This window comes from Hipposideros armiger, unplaced genomic scaffold, assembly GCF_001890085.2.
Source record: "Hipposideros armiger isolate ML-2016 unplaced genomic scaffold, ASM189008v1 scaffold_156, whole genome shotgun sequence".
Lineage (NCBI taxonomy): Eukaryota > Metazoa > Chordata > Mammalia > Chiroptera > Hipposideridae > Hipposideros > Hipposideros armiger.
The window spans coordinates 3287809-3306621 of record NW_017731506.1 but is presented as its reverse complement, the minus strand read 5'-3'; the positions used below and the strand labels follow the sequence as shown (position 1 = coordinate 3306621).

Genomic DNA, 18813 nt, shown 5'->3' with positions numbered 1-18813 from the left:
TATGAAACTCACTGAAGATGGCAAAAGGCTATTGAACAAAATGGGCAATATATCAGTGATTGATCTTTGTTCTTTATATAAACAAACGACCTTTGAAAAACATAGACAAAATACGTCATGAATTTTCCGACAACCCAATAATTACTTTGGTGATTACTGCACATTTTAATGATGCTCAGATCATGTACTTAAAGGGTGAAACAAAAAACTAGTATTTGCTTTGTCTATAAATATATTTTTAATGAAAAAAAAATTTTTTTTTACAGGGTTCTAGCTCTCAGAATATTTTATTTACCTGGCAAAGTAAACTTGTTCCTCTCTGGTATTCATAAAACCTCTCTCTTCTGGTTCTTTCTCCTGTTTCTAAGACTGCTTTTTTTCTAGCTATTTCATAATTTTTCTTCTTTCATCCTGTAAAAGTTGACATTCTTCTGGTTCTGTCTTAAATTTCATCTCATCCTACCCCTTGGCCATGCTGCTCATCTGGCTTTATTGCAGTAAAGCTGAGTTGCTTCACGCTTATTTATTAGATTGTGAAGAAAGCATTGTGAATCATCACCACCACCACTAATGTCATGAGCCCCAGTACCACCCTCATCCACATCTTTGCCTGCTTGAGTGCTTACTCTATGGCAGGCATCGCTAAGTGCTTCACATACCTTAGCTCCTTAAAGCACAATCATCCTCTGAGGTACTAATGTTTGAGGCTCTGAGAGTGAAAAAAACTTGTTTGAGGTCATACAACTATCACGTAGGTTTAAATTTAGGTATGTCTAACTTCACATCTCATGCTTTTAGTTGCTGTGCTTTTCCGCCTCCTAGTCCATGTACACTATTTTTCTTCAAGGTTAGAGGAGACATGTTTTTAATAAAATAAAATAAACATATAATTTAACTCAGAGCAAATTTTAAAATAAAAATCTTATGTAGCAAATGAACATGTGAAGTGATTGTATAATAATAATGTGCTTTATTTCACACCTAGGCCAATTTATGATTCACTTTTCAGTGGTTGTTTATGAAGCCATGACAACTTTTGAAATGGGTAGAACTGCTAATTGTTAAATGCAGTTTGTCTTTGGTGCAAAATGACTAGCAAGACACGATAAAATTGGTTATTACTTTGGTAAGACTAGTATGTGGGTTTCTAATGTCATAAATCAGTTTTTAAATTAAGTTTCCTAATAAAGGCTACAAATTTACATAAGCCCAATATGAAAAACATGTAAAAATACTTAAGTTGGACAATTTTCTTTTCTTTTTTTTTTTTTTTAGAATTTTTATTGGGGAATTAGGGGAGGGGAACAGTGTTGGGTTATTGAGGAAGGGGAACAGCCAAGTTGTTGTCCTTCAATCTTAGTTGTGGAGGGTGCAGCAAGCTCAGCTCCAAGTCCAGTCGTGCCACTCAGCTCAAGGTGCTGTGTTCAATTAGTTGCAGGTGAGTGTAGCCGTCATCCCATGAGGGAGTCGAATCAGCAACCTCATTGTTAAGAGCACACGCTCTATCCACTGAGCCATCCGGACGGCAGCTCAGCTCAAGGTGCTAAGTTCTGTCTTCAGTTGCAGGTGGGCGTAGCCCACCATCTTGATCAGGCAACCTTGTTGTTAGGAGCATGTGCTCTCACCAGCTGAGCCATCCTGCCACCTGTTGGCAGCTCAGCTTGGGTGCAACTCACTGGCCCAAGTGGAAATCGAACCGGTGACCCTGTTGCTCAGAGCGCGCACTCTTGAGCCAGCTCTTAACTAACTGAGCCACTTGGCCGGCCTGACAATTTCAATTTCAGTGAATGTTACAAAAGTTAGTTTCTATGGCATTGTTCAACAGTGACTTGTTTTCATTAACTGTTGTTGCTGGAAAAGATAGGAATTGGTGCAAAGCAGAAAGCAATGTAAAGGTTTATAATCTACAGAAAAGTCGTCTTTCTGGCATTGTTTAGTGACAAAGTTTTGTTAATTTACTGAAATTGATCTGAAGTTATTGTAGCCAATAATCTTAAGGAATTTTTTGGTTTTATACCTTATTAATTCTTTTGGGTTTTTTTCCCCAAAAAAGATTAGAAATTCAGAGGAAAGATTGTTTTATTTAATTATGAGAAATTACCATATTTCAATATTATTTTAAATGTTACATTAATTCTGTGAACCCCAAAATTTTAAAAGAGTAATCATGCCTAGTAGCAAAGAGATGGACAAATTATTAAAGATTACTTCCATTTCTGTGATCTCCTGAATCTATGTGTTTTTACTTTCCTTCTGGATATATTTCTTTACTCATAGTTCCCAGTGCCTTCAGATATGGACTGGGCTGTTTTGGATTTTTGTTAAAGACAATGGGGGATTAATTTTTTTTTTCAAAGAAAAACCAGTAATCAAATTATTTGGCTAACTATGTCACTTAACAGAATTCAAATTTTGCATTATTATGTAGAGTGCTAAAATTTGAAATTTGTAAGTTCTAAAGTTTTAGGCTACTCAATTTTATATTTGCAGTTTTAACATCAAAGTTTATGTATGTTGCAGAAGCAACCTATAACTTTATTTCTCATTTTAATATGCAAGAAAGTGCTAAATTTTAAACTAAATGTATTCTACAAGTTTTTTTCTGGCTTTGGATATGTGCTTCCATATAAAAACTGTTACGAAAAGAAGTTTCTTAGGCTAACTCAGAAACAAATAATTTAAACAATGTGCTTAGGAAGTAGCACTGATACTACAATTTTATTTAAACTAATACCCCTTTAAATTTTATTTGTGTCAGATTTTCTGAGTTTTCACATTAATCCTGGAATCTCTACTTTCTGTGAAAACTTTGCAGACTTCGTAGTGTGGCCGGATGGAGCAAGACATAGATACCGATAATTGTGAATAACTTTCATACTTGTGTAAGAGAAGACCTCTCCCTTTATATCATTAAAATGTTTTTTTGTTTTTCCAATTACAGTTGACTTACAATATTATATTAGTTTCAGGTGTAATGATTACACATTTATATAACTTAAGTGATCACCCCAATAAATCTAGTACCCATCTGATACCATGCATAGTTATTACAATATTATTGACATTATGCCTTATGCTATACTTTACATCCCCATGCTGATTTTATAACTACTAATTTATGCTTCGTCATTTATTTCCCCTTTTACACCCATCTCCTCCCATCCGGCAGCCATCAAAATGTTCTCTGTATCTATGAGCCTGTTTCTATTTTGTTTGTTTATTTTGTTCTTTAGATTCCACATAAAAGCAAAATCATATGACATTTATTTTTATCTGTCCCAAATGCTCCACTCAGTATAAAACCCCCTAGGTCAATCCATGTTGTTGAAGATGACAAGATTTCATTCTTTTTTATGGCTGAGTAACATTCCATTATATATATGTACCATTTCTTCTTTATCTATTCATCTGTTGATGGACACCAGGTTGCCTCCATATGTTGACTATTGTAAATAATGCTGTAATGAACATATACATGCACATGTCCCTTTGAAATAGCATTTTGGTTTTTTTTGGATAAATACCCAGAAGTGGGATTACTGGATCCTCCTTTGTCTCTTGCTATAGCCTTGGTTTTAAAGTCTATTTTGCCTGGTATAAGTATTGCTACCCAAGCTATTTTTTAAATTTCCATTTTCATGAAATATCTTTTTCCATCCCTTTACTTTCCATCTGTGTGTGTCTTTCAATCTAAAGTGAGTCACTTGTAGGCAGGATAAATAAGGGTCTTGTTTTCTTATCCATCCTATGCCTTTTGATTACAGCATTTAATCCATTTATATTTAAAGTAATTGTTGATAGATATGTAGTTATTGCCATTTTATTCATGTTCTTTATCTTTTTTTCATTTTCTTTGTCTGCTTAAAGAAATCCCTTGTAATAATTGATTTGGTGGTGATGAACTCTTTTAGCTTTTTCTTGTCTGGAAAACTCTTTATCTGTTCTTTAATTATAAATGATAGCATTGCTGGGTATAGTAATCTTGGTTGTAGGGTCCTTGCTTTTCATCACTTTGAATATTTTGTGCCAATTCCTTCTGGCCTGCAAAGTTTCTGTTGAGAAGTGAGCTGCCAGTCTTATAGGACCTCCTTTGTAGGTAACTAACTGCTTTTTATTTGCTGCTTTTAAGAGTCTCTCTTTGTCTGTAAACTTTGGCATTTTAATTATGATGTGTCTTGGTATGGGCCTGTTTGAGTTCATCTTGTTTGAAACTCTCTGCACTTTCTGGGCTTGAATATCTATTTCCTTCACCTAGTTAGGGAAGTTTCTGTCATTATTTCTTCAAATAGGTTTTCAATTCCCTGTTCTCTCTCTTTTCCTTCTGGCACCCCTATGATGCAAATGTTGGTACGCTTGATGTTGTTCCAGAGGCCCCTTAAACTCTCATTTTTTTTTTAATTTTCTTTTTGCTATTTTGATTTGGTGTTTTCTGCTACCTTATCTTCTAAATTGCTGATTCGATCCTCTGCTTTATCTCATCTACTGTTGATTCCCTCTAAAGTATTATTTATTTCAGTTATTGTTTTTTTCATTTCTGACTGGTTCTTTTTTATATTTTCTATCCCCATTTTTGTTTCCTATCTCTTTGTTGAGTTCTGATTGAGATCATTAAGCATCCTTATAACCAGTGTTTGGGACTCTGCATTCTGATAGATTGATTGTCTCAATGTTGTTTAGTTATTTTTCTGGAGCTTTGTTATGTTCTTTCATTCAGGACATGTTTCTTTTTCTTCACAATTTGGCTGCCTCACTTTGGTTGTTTCTTTGTACTAGAGAGCTGCTGTATCTCCCGGTCTTAGTAGAGTGGCCTTATGTAGTAGGTGTCCTGTGGGGCCCAGTGGCAGTCTCCCTGTTCATCTGAGCCAGGTACTTCAGGTATGTTCCTTGTGTGGGTTGTGTGTGCCCTTTTGTTGTAATTGAGCCTTGGTTGCTGTTTGCAAGTCAGTGGGAGGGATTGCCCCTTAGGCTGCTTGGTTGTGAGGACTGGCCATGACTACAGTGGAGGTGCTCCTGTGCAGGCACTGACCCTATAGAGCAGGATTTACTTTAGCAGGACTCTGGAGCCTGCTCAGTCTGCCCTTGGTGTGAGTATGTCTTTTGTGGAGGAGGTTGGGTGGTGCTCTGGTGTGCTCTGAAGCTGGCTGCTGGGTGTGTTGGTTCTGGGCCTTTTGGGAGGGGTTCTGTTGCAGGCCAAGGTTAACTGCTTCCTGTGCCCTGCCCAGGGCCACTTTGTGTGAGCTACAAAGTGATCTGCGGATGGTTGCCAATTGTGTTTGGTTTGGAGGTGCCAGGGAGAGGCTAGGCTACAAACTGAGGCTAGCTGCTGCTAGTGCTTGGCTTGGGGCTTCTTAGCAACAGGTACAGCGTATGCTGAGGCCAGATGCTACTTGTTTCGGGTTTGTGAATCTTTGAGAGATTTTGGGAAATTCCGCATGAGCTAAGACAGGCTGTTTTTATGGAAAAGCCATTGGAACAACTTGGGTAGGCCCGCAAGTTGGGTGGGATGGGGTCTCAGGGAGTCACCAGGCAGGCAAATGGTGGTAGCCCAGTTGCTGGAGACTCAGATAAGGTGGCTGCCTGCGGCTGCATGCTGAACAATGGGAGGGCTCAACAAAGGAACAGTGGCTCCTGCCACCACTTCTGTCTGGGAGAAACCTGCTCCTCCAGCCCTCACCTTAAGGCCAAACAATTCAGTTCCTCACCCTGTGTCCCTGGTGCCTTTCGAGCTGCTGCCCCAGCACTGGAGCTCAGAGCGAGTGATTCCATCAGTGAGTAAGTCCATGCGTGGTCCCTTTAAGAGGAACGCTTGGGACTCCAGCTGCCCTCTGTCTCACTCAGCCACAGTCTTCACTGGTTTTCAAAGCCAGAGTTGTGGTGACTTCTCTCCCTGGCACTGGCACTTTGAGCTGGGGAGTCTGGTGTGGGGCTGGGACTCCTTGCTTCTCTGGGAACCTCTGCAGCTGAGATATCCCTCCCTATTTTTAATGGTCACATGCAGGTGTGAGACTAGCCTGTTTCACATCTGTACCCCTCCTAACAGCCTCAATGTGGCTTCTTCTGTAAGTCCTTAGTTATAGGACTTCTGTTTACCTTGACTTCAGGTGACTCTCAATTGTAGTGGTTCTGTAGTTAGTTGTAATTTTGATACAGAGCTTACCTACTCCACCATCTTGACCAGACGCCTATACCATTGTTTTTAACACTATGTTCAGGAAAACTCTAAAATTCTTCAGGTGTGCCTCAGCTTTGCTTTCTAACAGAAAAGTTTTTTTGTTTGTTTGTTTGTTTCATATGTTGGGCTTTGTCTAAGAGTTCATCCATTTAATTATTAGTCTTGTGATAAAGAGCTCAGGCTCTCTAATGAGACTATAGATTTGTATACCTGCTCTGCCAAGAGTCATTTTGGAACCTTGAATAGGTTACTCTACCTCTGTGTGCTTTGGTTTCCTCATCTGTAAAGTGGAGATAATAATAATATCAACTTCATAGGGCCTTTGTCAGAATTAAATGAGACAGTACATGTACATTATCTAGAATTGCACTTAGTGTCCAGTAGGTGTATGGAACTTTGAATGTAAGTGGACATTTACGACTGTTGGATCATTTTGTTTAAGTAAACTGAGAGAATGAAAGGAGTAAAGTGGAGTGAGGGATTGGGGCTAGAAGAAAAGATTTAGTGCCTGTCTTTCAATGTCCAGCTCATAAGTTCATAACAAATTTAGCTTATTAAAGATCACAGGAGAAAGGCTGTTACAGAAAGAAAGATTTTTATGTGTGTCTTAAGGCTTCAGGATACTACTGAAAAAAAGTTTATTTCAGCCTGTTCTAGACTAGGGTTGTTTCAGAAAGCCTAGAAAATAGATTTTCCTAGAAACATTTAAGGAAGCTGATCAAGTAATTAGAAAGTCTGTGATTCTTCATAATTAAGTGAGGGCCAGCCGAGTAGCTCAGTTGGTTAAGAGCACAAGCTCTGAGCAACAAACAGTGTCTCTGGTTCGATTCCCACATGGGCCAGTGAGCTGCACTGGAGCTGAGCTGCCGCTGAGCTGCCAACAGGTGACAGAATGGCTCAGCTGGTGAGAGCATGTGCTCCTAACAGCCGGTTCGACTCCCGCATGGGATGGTGGGTTACTCCCACCCGCAACTAAGATTGAACATGGCACCATGAGCTGAGCTGTCCTGTGCTACCAAAGGGCGGCTGGATGGCAACTGGACTTGGAGCTGAGCTAGCTACATCCTCCACAACTAAGACTGAAGGACAACAACTTGGCTGTTCCCTTTCCCCAATTCTCCAATAAAATCTTACGGAAAAAAAAAGACTTGTATCTGAGGAAATTGTTTCTTAAAAAAAAAAGTTAAGTGAGAAACACAGTAGTTTTATGTAGTAATGAAACATGGCTTAAAATAGCCTGAGTACAGATAACAAGTAATCACAATCAAATTGTAAAAATTCAACATTTGTGTTGGGGGTTATGAGTTAAAATTTTAATTTTGCGGTCTTTTTTAGTTTATTTTGCTTGAGAAAAGAATTAACTAATTTATGTTTTAGTAAGTTATTTAAAAAATGTATGTTATGTTAGGTAAACATAAGCCATGGCATATTATTTCCTGATGTTTGTTTGTCCTAACGGCTGTTTCTAAATCACTGTGTCACTCAAACTTTTAATGACACAGATCACTTGTGGTGACAAAAGTAGCCAAAGGTATATCTAGGAAGGCGGCATTTAAAAAAATCCTTTTTGAAGGCATCTGAATATTGATGATAGCTATCAAACTGTTATCTGGTATTCTTATATATTAAATATATATTTAAGATTAATGGAAAAGAAGAAAAGAAGGCATTTTAACAACAAAAGAATTTCCAGGAATTCAAATTTTAGTCAATTCATAGAATCAATGGAAGAGATCTGAAGCTAAGTCTAGAAATAAGATGTGGAAGAGTTGGCTGTTTCTAAAATGGAAGTTATATTATAGGCTCATATTCTGTACCAGTAGAATTCTAAACCAACCAATGATTTTCCTGTTTCTAAAGAAGAAGTCACATTTAGAGCACTCAAACAACTTATACCCATGGAGAACCAATTTCCAAAAAGATCAAAATTACTGAAGCATTCTTTGAGTCAGCATGGCTTCCAACATTTGGAAATTAAGATTATAATATAAATTAATAATTATATTATATATAATGGGTTAATATATATTTATCAATATATTTGTTATATATAATTTTAGGATTGATTGCTAAAAGATAGGTTTTAGCACCCCTAGGTCCAGCTGTCTGATTTTACAGGTGTGCAGTGACTGGGAAACTAAATGACTTGCCTGAGATTGATTAATTATTGTCAGGTTTGATATAATAATCTGGCCTTTCAGTGGATCCTCTTTCTATGCACCATGCTTTCATCATGTTATTTTTTTTTTAGAATAATTAATTTTGCCTTGGGTTTTCTTGAACTTTTACTTTGACACATTGTTATGACGTGTGTGTCTTCTCGAGAAGATGGATCAACAGTTTTCTTTTTGCATCTGCTCATTTACTCATTGAATCAAGTGTGTGATGAAGGTGAAATAGCACATAAGCATAAATGCAGAAGCTATGAGAAGATCACATTAACATGCTCTCATAACATGTGTATTCATAATTTGACAGATCTTAGTTATATACTCTTTTAGAATATCTGGTTACTGGATAATAATTCCTGGAGAGATGGTTTGTGTAGGATATTCTAAAGTCTTGTAACATGATAAATTTCAAATTCTGAGTTTTTATACAGCTGTGGGGGCCACAGTAAGAAACAAAACTTCTTCCTGAAATAAGGAACTTCTTTTAAAAATCAAATTTATTCCAATAAACAAAATTTAGTGTGAATTTTGCATGTTTCCCAAAGATTTTGTTGTAATCAGATGTTTATTATAAATTCTTCCAGTGATGTCTTGAAATTGAGTATTGAAGCAGCAGTTGGTTGTGCTGTTCTACTAGTTGACCTGATGAAATATCAAAGCTGTTAGGAATTACAGTTAATCAACATTATGAATTATTCTTACAATTTTTTAATCACAGGCTTTCTTTTAGCATTATACACGTTTCTCAACCATTTTTCTGCATCTGTTTCCCTCCATGCATCTATTTTCCATCTTTTCCATTGGTAGAAATGCAGAATAATTTTAATATGATCATATCTAAAATATTATTAGTCAAATATGCTTTAAATGGTGTATTCCAAAATCAAATACATTCTGTGATGAATCTTTTATGGTGCCCACTTTGCTTCCCTCCCTCCCACCCTTCCTGGCTTTCTCTCTCCCTCTTCCCCTCTCCCCTCTTCTCTCCTCCTTCCCTCCCTTCTCCTCTCCTCTTTCTTTCTCATCTTGGGACTGCATGAGAAACAGGAGGGAAAGCACTGAGGGACAAGATGCCATGGATTAGAGAGTTTTAATGGTGTAAAGGAATGAGAGAGTCATAGGACTTTAGAGATACTAGAAATTAAGAGAGAATACCCGAGTTGAATAAGTTGCTGTGTGTTAAGACTTAGACACCACTATCTTCAATCCCCATGCTTAAATATTTTATGAGTAAAAACTGAAATTTTCATCCATACATACATGTTTAAATGTGATTCTGATCAGAATGTGGACTAGGGATATGGCTTTATGAGTGTAAGATCACTTGAATTTCATTAATTAAAATAGGAATCAGGTTGACATTCTATTTTTTTTATTGCCTTTGTCTTAGTCATTAGGCCTCTGCTAAAATATTATCTTCATAGATAAAAGTATGTATAGTGTGCTACTTTTTATCTAAAAAGAGAGGGCACACACATATGTATGTGTTTGTATGTGTATGTGTGTTTGTGTGCTTATACATATTCACACCCATACAGACATACACCTATCAGTTTATAATCTGAAATAACAGAAGAATAAACCATAAAATAAAAAAACCCAAATGGCAATTCTCCAAAGTGATTAACACGTTAAGCGCCATGGCAGTCACTGGTGACTGACGCTATACTTTCCGTTCGGACCGCATTAGTCACTGGTGACTGACGATATACAATTTAAAAAATTATATTCTTCTATTAGGAAAATTAATTTCACTTGAATCGCTTTCACATGTTTCTTCTACTGACGTTGTCACTGTTACGGGTAAAGAAAAAAATTTTAAACTGCACTGGAACACGAATCACAGACAACTGACTGAAGAGAAAGCATATTGGTGAAATCGGATATTGCGGGCTAAACGGAAAGGAAGACAAAACAGGCTTGGCGCTTAACGTGTTAAACCATTTTCACTCGCACTATAATGTATGAGAGTTTCATTTGCTCCATATCCTCCCCATCTGATGGTGTCAGTCTTTTTTATTTTAACTTTTGGTGAGTATGAAATGTTATCTCATTGTGATTTTAATTTGCATTAAATCATGTTGAGTTCTTTATACATGTACCTATTTGCCATTCTTGTATCTTCTTTATGAAATGTCTATTCACTCTTGCGCCCACTGGGAAGGGGTATTAGTCTTTCTGTTTTTGACTTGTATTGGGTCGTCGGGAAAGTCATGACATATTTTTCTATGTTTTTCAATACAAAAATGCGTCATAACTTTCATGACCCAATAGTAATTTATGTATATTCTGGATATATTTTCTTTGTCAGATATATGTGAAAATATCCTTTTGCTTCTATTTAACAATAACAAAAGGATATTAATAGAATAGAAGGCATTGATACATTTAATAGTTCTAAACTGGCAATTTTGCGAGGAAATTAAAGTGATTAGTATTTAAATCATAGACTTTACAGTTTAAAATTTAAAACAAAAATTACATTCTGTTCTGTTTTTGGTTTCAGGTACAGTTAAAAACTAGCATTTCTAGTCAATATGTAATTCGGACACAACCAACTAATAGGTGCCTTTCTACACTGGAGTGTGCAGCTGTTGCTCTTTCCATCTTGGAGAAAAATAATGACATACAAGAGGTGTGTATGTGTTTGGAAGGTTATGTAGTTTTTGAAAATAAGAATTTGGTTAGATTTTATCTAGAAAATTTAGAAATGCATAGCTTATTACATTTGTAGTTCATTGACACGTAGAATGTATCTGTGATAGAAATTTGTTTATTTTTTTATTACGTTCTTTCCCCCCTCTGGTGTTTTTCTGTGTTAATTTAGCATTCCACATTGCATTATTTAAATATTTGTTCTAAGCTGTGCAAACAGCATTTGTAATATGCTAAATTGCTTTTATGTATTACATCATTAAATAGCTTTTTGTGGCACTAGATTTTTTTTTAATATTTTGTATTTCTCTTTTAGTATTTTTTTGTGTTTTTTTGTACTCGCCTTTTTCCTTTTTAATGAAAAGATGAACATTTTAACTTTTTTTTTTTGCATTGATTCTTTTATTTGAAGAGGTATACCAACTTCTTGTGTATCTTATTAGCCATGCTTGGAGTGTAAAAAAATATATAATTTTTTGAAAAAAACGCCTGCAGAATATGAAAAGGTTACAACCTGCAATCATCATTTTATTTAATTTCTATGAAAGCCTGATGATTTAATATATAATTAATATATCAGTAAAGAAGAATGTTTCAGTGTGCTCATTAACATCTCAGTCTTTTGGAACATGTAAGAAACTGCACTTAGGGCAAAAGAAAAAAATAGCAATATAAAACTTAAATTGTTTGGGTTTTTCAATCACTGAAAAATTTTTATAAATACAATTCAAAAAGAAAGTCAGAGGATAATGAACATAATTAAATGAAGTTTTATATTTTCCTCCTCTCTCGCTCATTATACCCTGTGGTTACTATTATAAGAGTGTGCCTTAGCCGTGAAAGAAATTTCAATAATGGATAAAAGCTAAGGTCAGAGTAACTGGATGAGCAACCAAGAAAAAGAACAAAAGGCCTCCAGAGCAAGGAGAGTTAAAGAATGCCAGAAACAAGCAGTGAATTGTCTTTTCATCTCCCCTACCCTAAGCCATGGAAAATGTCAGAGTTGGAGACGTTTCTTCTTTTGATGAAAGAAGTAGGATTTCATGAATAGGCATGTGTGTGTGTGTGTGTGTGTGTGTGTGTGTGTGTGTGTGTGTGTGTGTGTGTGTGTCCCTCTGTGAGTACACTTTGTTTTGGATCTAGGCAATTTCTCTTTCTCTGTTCTCTCTCCTTTGAGAAAAAAAATGCATGAAGGATTCTAGATTTTTATCCCAAATGACCGGGGGTGCTCTCAGACTTTTCTCCTTCCTCTCTAATCTTATCACCTACTTCCATGTACCTGGCCATCAGCATAACACTTAATATACCCCTATACTTGTCTTTATATATTATTTATTCACCATCATTCCTGTATGTTCCTGAGAGAAAAAAAAACAAAAAACTACACTATTTTTAGCTGTCTTAAAAGAAAGATGAAACCCAGTGCTATTGTTTGAACTTGCTTTCCATACAGTCTCTGGTTTTTCCTCTTTGTTGATGTAAAACTCGAGGATCAGCCAACATCAGACCTAGGACCCATTAAAAGTTCAAATCTTTAGGGAAAAATATAATATGTTTTTGCTATAGATTTAAAACTTACTTCTCCTTCTTTTTGGTTCTGAAGAGAGTCCTCTGAGGACTTATTTTATATCTCTTAGTCTCACAATTGAATTGGATTTTTAGTACAATCATAAATAGAAGCTTTAATGTTGGTAGTGGTGGTGGTTTAATGAGAGCAGTTGTAATAATAGGGCTAGGGTTTGGGATGGGGTTTGGACTACTACTAATGTTGTTACTGTTCCCCCCTTTCCCAGTTTAAGATATATTATTCTAGTATTAATTAATATACCATCATAGCAGGACACCTGTCTTATGTTCTGAATGTAATATCTAACAGGCAAAGTTTAAGATATGGTGACAGGACCCTTCGTCTCTTCAGCTTAGATTGTCTGTGGATCAAATTGAGTATAAATTGCCAAAGTAATAGTGAGGTTCTAGAGTTCTCATTGTGTTTGCTTTTGGCACCAAAAGTAGTCATCCTATAGTGGCCAGGAATAGGAAAAGGATGTTTGACAATCAGAGACGTTTGATTTGGGAGGTGCTGATAAAATGGTTGATGGGAGCATGAGCAGAAGAAATCCATAATGAAACATCCCCAGTTGCTTATTATTACAGATTAGCTTTCTAGTGGGGGAGCCCCAGTCTAGCCTGTTCAAATCTAGCTATAATTAAAAAAAAATTAGTACATTCCTGTGAGAAACACAATTAGTGTCTGCTCTGAGCATAGGTGTTTTTCTTTTATGGGGAGACATACATTTCCCCCCCAATAACCATTTATTAATTGCATCCTCATAAAACATTAATATAATGGAGAGTAGTAATTTTTCAGCTGGCTTTGTTCTGTAGAGGTAAGGCTCCTCAAAATAAAGAATTTGGCATAGAATAGCCTTCAAAGTCTGTTGATTCATCCTCATCCTTTATTCTACAGCAGTTTTTCGAACACTTGGAAGTAGCATGATAGGAGCTTTGAAGCAGGTTTGAAATAAAGCTTCATCACTTAATCATCATCACTTTTTGCCAGTGGACAGTTCATGTAATCGCTTTATGCTTGTCTTCTTATCTGTAATATTAAAAAAATAATAATTACCTCGTAGTATTGTTGTGAGAATTGAATGGGGTAGTGTGTGTTGGTTGCCTCACACCAGACACTTAAGAATAGTTAACCCTTTTGCCCTACCTTGCCCCTCTGATTCTTGCCGGTAGAGTGACGAGCATTTTGATATAAAAGTTGGCGATTTTCATTCCACTACAATATTTACCAGGGCTTTTTCATACCTTGGAAGCCTTGAACTTGGGAATCTATTTTAGTTGTAGACCCTTTCCTACTTATGAAATTTTACCTTATGAACTTTTTTTTAATTTTCAGGTTTATTTTTAGGGTGCTAAATGCAGTTTTTTGTCTCTTTGTGGATTTATTTATTATTTACATAGATTAGTTTCAGGTGTATGAAACAATGTAATCATTAGACATTTACACCCCTCACAAAGTGATAACCCCCCCGCCCCCAATCTACTACCCCTCTGACATCATATATAGCTGTTACAGTTCCACTGACTCTTTTCCTTGTGCTGTACTCCACATCCTGTGACTATAGTTGACATTCAGTATTATTCAGCTTCAGCTTAAGGTGTATGGTGCAGTGGTCAGGCATCTACACAGTCTTATGAACTTTTGTTAATTAGTTGTGGCAAAACTTTGTGCCACAGACTAAGTGCCTTAGTTCTACCCAACACCAGTAGTTGGTAATAATGGTCCCTTGAAAGCTGTCACTTTGTACCTACAGAGAAAAGGAAAAATGAAACAGTGATTTCCCCCCCAAATAAACTTTTAGAAACTAACTTATTTTATAAGTAGAGGATTTCTCTTGTTCCTCTGAACTATTCCATCTTTCATGTAGTTTCTCACATTGCCTCATATATATCATGTTATTTATTTATATAGAAATGTTATTATTTAGTATCAAGTAGTGTGCCAAATACTTTAAATGCATCATCTTAGTGTACCGTGATAATGACTTTGTAAAGTAGACATTATTTTCCTCATTTTTACAGATGAAGAAAATGTGGCAAAGAGAGGTTATATAACTTACCTGTGAACACATAGTAAGTCATTGCATCAGTCAAGATAGGCCAGGTTAGGCTACAGTAATGTAAAACTCCAAAATCAGGATGGCATAACACAACAAAGGTTTATGTCTCTCTCATCTGTCTGTCCAGTGGGGTTGCCAGGGGTACTCTGCTTATTGTGGTCACTTAGGGACCCAGGCTGATGGAGGCATGTCTAGACATGTCATTGTACTTTCTTCAGGGAAGGAATAAGTGGAGGTGGTGAGTTGTATACTACTTTTAAAGCTTCTGCCCAGAGGTGGCACACGTTGTTTGTGCTCACATTTCATTGACCAAAGCACCTTACGTAGCCAGCCTAACTTCAGAGGGGGCTGGAAAATGCAGTCTGATCATGTGCCAAGGAGGAGGACTGGCGCATTTGTGAATAGCCCTGGTGCCTACCACAGGGATGGAGCGTGGATGTAATCCAGATCTGCCTATCTCCAAAATTCATTCTCTTAATTACCTTAGAAAATTGATAGGCTCTTATCTTCAGGAGGCAAAAGTTGGAGGCCCTTAACCACAGGAATATTAGTATTTCTCCTGCTTATAAAGAGTTTAATAAATGTCATAAGCCAGCAGTAGAACCTTCAATTGCCTCCATCTGTGTATAGTCCTAGATATGTTTCTTAGGCACGCTGCTTCACAATCCAGTCAGTCCACTATGTTGACTCTGTAAACTAATATGTAGTCATTTCCACATTTCCTCTTTCTTTGAAGATATTAAAAGAAATGATGAGAACATATACCAGGGGCTTTCTACAGTAATGTCAAGCAGGGTTTTACCAGGACAGCGTCTATCCCTTGTTGAATATCAGTTAGGAATGACATTTGGTTGCGTGTAACACAGCACTTACTGCAGTGGTTGAACCAGGCAGTAGTTGCTTTTCCTCCTGTAAATAAGACATGCAGAGGTGAGCATACCAGGGCTGGGGATGCAGGCTGAAAAGGATATCCGAGACCCAGATTTTTCCTGTCTTTTCTGTTCATCATCATATATGTTTGGTTTTGATCTTTATGTTTATTGCCTTGTAATCACATGATGGTTATTCTACCTGTAATAATCATGTTCCAGGCAAGAATAAAGAGTAAAAGCCTATGCCTAAGTGTGTCCTGTTTTAAAGAGTATCTCTGAAAGCCAAGGACTTCACTAACATCTCATTTGATAGGTTGTGTCATTAGCAAATGTAATATTCCTAGCTGGACACATTGCCACCTTGAATAAAATTTTGCCTTTTTTTAATAAGGAGGAAAAGAGTGGAAATGAAGAAGCAACTATCAGTGACTGCCACAATTTGTAAGGGTTCATTGTAAATTAAAGCTATTAAGCCCTTTTCTACCACTTACGTTGTATTTGTGGGGGAATAAATTTTCACAGACATTGTGAAATTTTTGTAGTTAAATCCATCAGTTTTTTTCTTTATTCCTTTTTTTTTTTTTTTTTTTTTTTTTTTTTAGCATTCTGCTCAATCAAGTTGGTGCTATTGTTACTTAAAAGATTTAATTTCAATCAGAGGTCTCTCAGGCCCAAAGAAAGAACCTAACTCAAAATATGTTTAAAACACTACTATAGTATTTTTATTTAATTGTTTTTTAATTTGAATAGTTTTAGGAAAGGCATATGCTTCAGTTGTTTTATAACCTCCAACATTCTCTGTTTTCTTATGGGTCCACCTAGTTCGCATGTAAGTGTTAAATGACTGACCCTATAGGTATTTGAATTTAGATGGTTCGTACACAGAATTATTTCAAATGTACCAAAATCTGAATATCTAACTTGTATGTGGTCCATAGACTAGTGTGAATTAGTAAGCCACCACATTACTGCCATCATTTAATTGTTATCAGGTAGCAGGACGCTTGCATCAGCCTGTGCTTGAAACTGAATTAACTAATCTTTATGTAAAGGTCTCTTGTAGTCTGCTTATTACAGATTAAATTATTATAATGCCAACAGTTTTTCATGGTGTTTGAAAATATTAATGTGTAAAACTAAATTCAGACTTTATCATCTATATGGAAAATAGATTTGTGTCTTTTTACTGGAGTTACTTAGTGGTATATAAGGTATTAATTTACATAAATTATTTAGATATCATATATTTATTAGAGTACTTATAGCTTTTCATAGTTAAAAGCCAATAATAATAATAATATAATAATAATAATAATATTAAAGGTAACCCTTGTTTCTGAAGAAAAAAATCTGGATAGAATATCACTCGTCACAGACACTTTTTTTAGTTTTTTTTTTTTTTTTTTTTTTACAGACTTTGCTTCGCCCTCTCCAAGCTTTGTGCTCTTTCCAGCTCCAGCATGGCGCTCAAATTCGCCTCAGCAAGGAACACCTTCTGAGAAATGGATTATATCCTAAGCCGATGCCAAAGAACAAACGCAAACTCAGGAAAATGGAGCTGTTAATGAACAGTGTTAAAATTTAGTACAAATGTTCTTATGGTGCTATTTATGGTGTCTTCAGCTGACAATACCAGGTTAAGTTTTCATACAGTTTAAATCTGTGTGTTTTTTGACTGTCTAAAGAACAAGCATTGCATACCAAACTTGCCCTAAAGAAGGATATAAATCAAATAGCCATAAAAGCTAAAAAAAAAAAAATTACACCGACTCAGTAAAAAGCAAAATTTTATACTGAATTTGTTTTAAAAAAAATGTGCCTCTAATACATTTTTTCAGATCCGTGATTTGAAATGTGATTAGTTGTAGAGCTGGGTTAGATCTTCTTGTTTATAAAATGGAAGGAAATTGTTGTGCCTGATTGGGACAGTATGTTTCCATTACTATTTTATAGATAATTACATGTAGCTCTATAATAGAGGATACCTATATCAATTTGCAATAGTGTACATGAACTTTATAGTTTGAAATAAGTAACAAAAGGAAATAATGATAAGTAGTTTAGATCGAACTTACATGTTTTATAAAATGGTATAACAGTGTAAGGAAAGTAAGTACTCTTTAGGGACCAAACTTGAACTCAGTTAATGTGATTAAATGTTCTGTTAATGCCCCTAATTTTTTTATTAAGGTATAATTGACATATAACATTATATTAGTTTCAGGTATACAGCACAATGATTCGATGTTTATATATTGCAAAATGATCACCACAGCACATCTAGTTAACATTCGTCACGATAAATAGTCACATTTTTTTTTCTTGTGAGAACTTTTAAGATTTCTTCTTAGCAACTTACAAATATTCAGTACAGTATTGTTAACTATAGTCACCATGCTGTACATCGTATTCCAAGGACTTATTTATATTATAACTGGAAGTTTTTACCCCCTTTGCCCATTTTGCCCACCCTGAACCCCCATCTCCGGCAACCACCAATCTGTTCTGTGTAGCTATGAGCTTTTTTTTTTTTTTTAATGATTCCACATATAAGTGATACCATATGGTATTTGTCTTTTCCTATCTGACTTATTTCATAACTTAGCATAATACCCTCAAGGCCCATCCATGTCACAAATGGCAAGATTTTGTTCTTTTTATGGCTGAATAGTATTCCATTGTGTGTATATATTTACGTATCACATTTTATTTATGCATCCATCTATTGATGGATACATAGGTTGTTTCCCTACCTTGGCTGTTGTAAATAGTGCTATAATGAACATGGGGGTGCACATATGTTTTTGAGTTACTGTTTTCATTTTCTTCAGATAAATACCCAGAAGTGGAATTGCTGGATCATATGGTAGCTCTATTTTTAATTTTTTGAGGAACCTCTATACTGTTTTCCATAGTGGCTGCACCAATTTATATTCCCACCAACAGTGTACTAGGATTCCCTTTTCTTCACATCCTCATCAACACTTATTTCTTGTCTTTTAGGTAATACCCATTCTAACAAGTGTGAGGTGGTATGTCATTGTGGTTTTGATTTGCATTTCTCTAATGGTTAGTGATTTTGAGCATCCTCTCATGTACCTATTGGCCATTTGTATGTCTTCTTTGGAAAAATGTCTATTCAGGTCCTTTGCCCATTTTTTAATCAAATTGTTTGCTTTTATGCTATTGAGTTGTATGAATTTTCTGTATATTTTGGATATTAGCCTCTTACCACATATATGATTTGCAAATATTTTTCTCCAATTCTGTAAGTTGCAACTCATTTTGTTGATGGTTTTTGTTGTTCATTTTGC

At 35.8% G+C, this 18813-nt stretch overlaps 1 protein-coding gene across 2 annotated transcripts in view; it reads left to right on the top strand.

Annotated features, from left to right (window-relative positions):
- Positions 1 to 18046, top strand: part of DTWD2 (DTW motif tRNA-uridine aminocarboxypropyltransferase 2) — a 116656-nt gene extending 98610 nt beyond the window's left edge. The window contains exons 5-6 of one of the 2 annotated variants that reach the window (XM_019651236.1): positions 10850 to 10978; positions 16914 to 18046. In XM_019651236.1, the coding sequence (XP_019506781.1) occupies positions 10850 to 10978; positions 16914 to 17084 (300 nt within the window). In that variant the 3' untranslated portion in view covers positions 17085 to 18046. The remainder of the gene's footprint in view (positions 1 to 10849; positions 10979 to 16913) is intronic. The other variant, XM_019651237.1, reaches the window with a different exon arrangement.
- Positions 18047 to 18813: the final 767 nt, after the last annotated feature.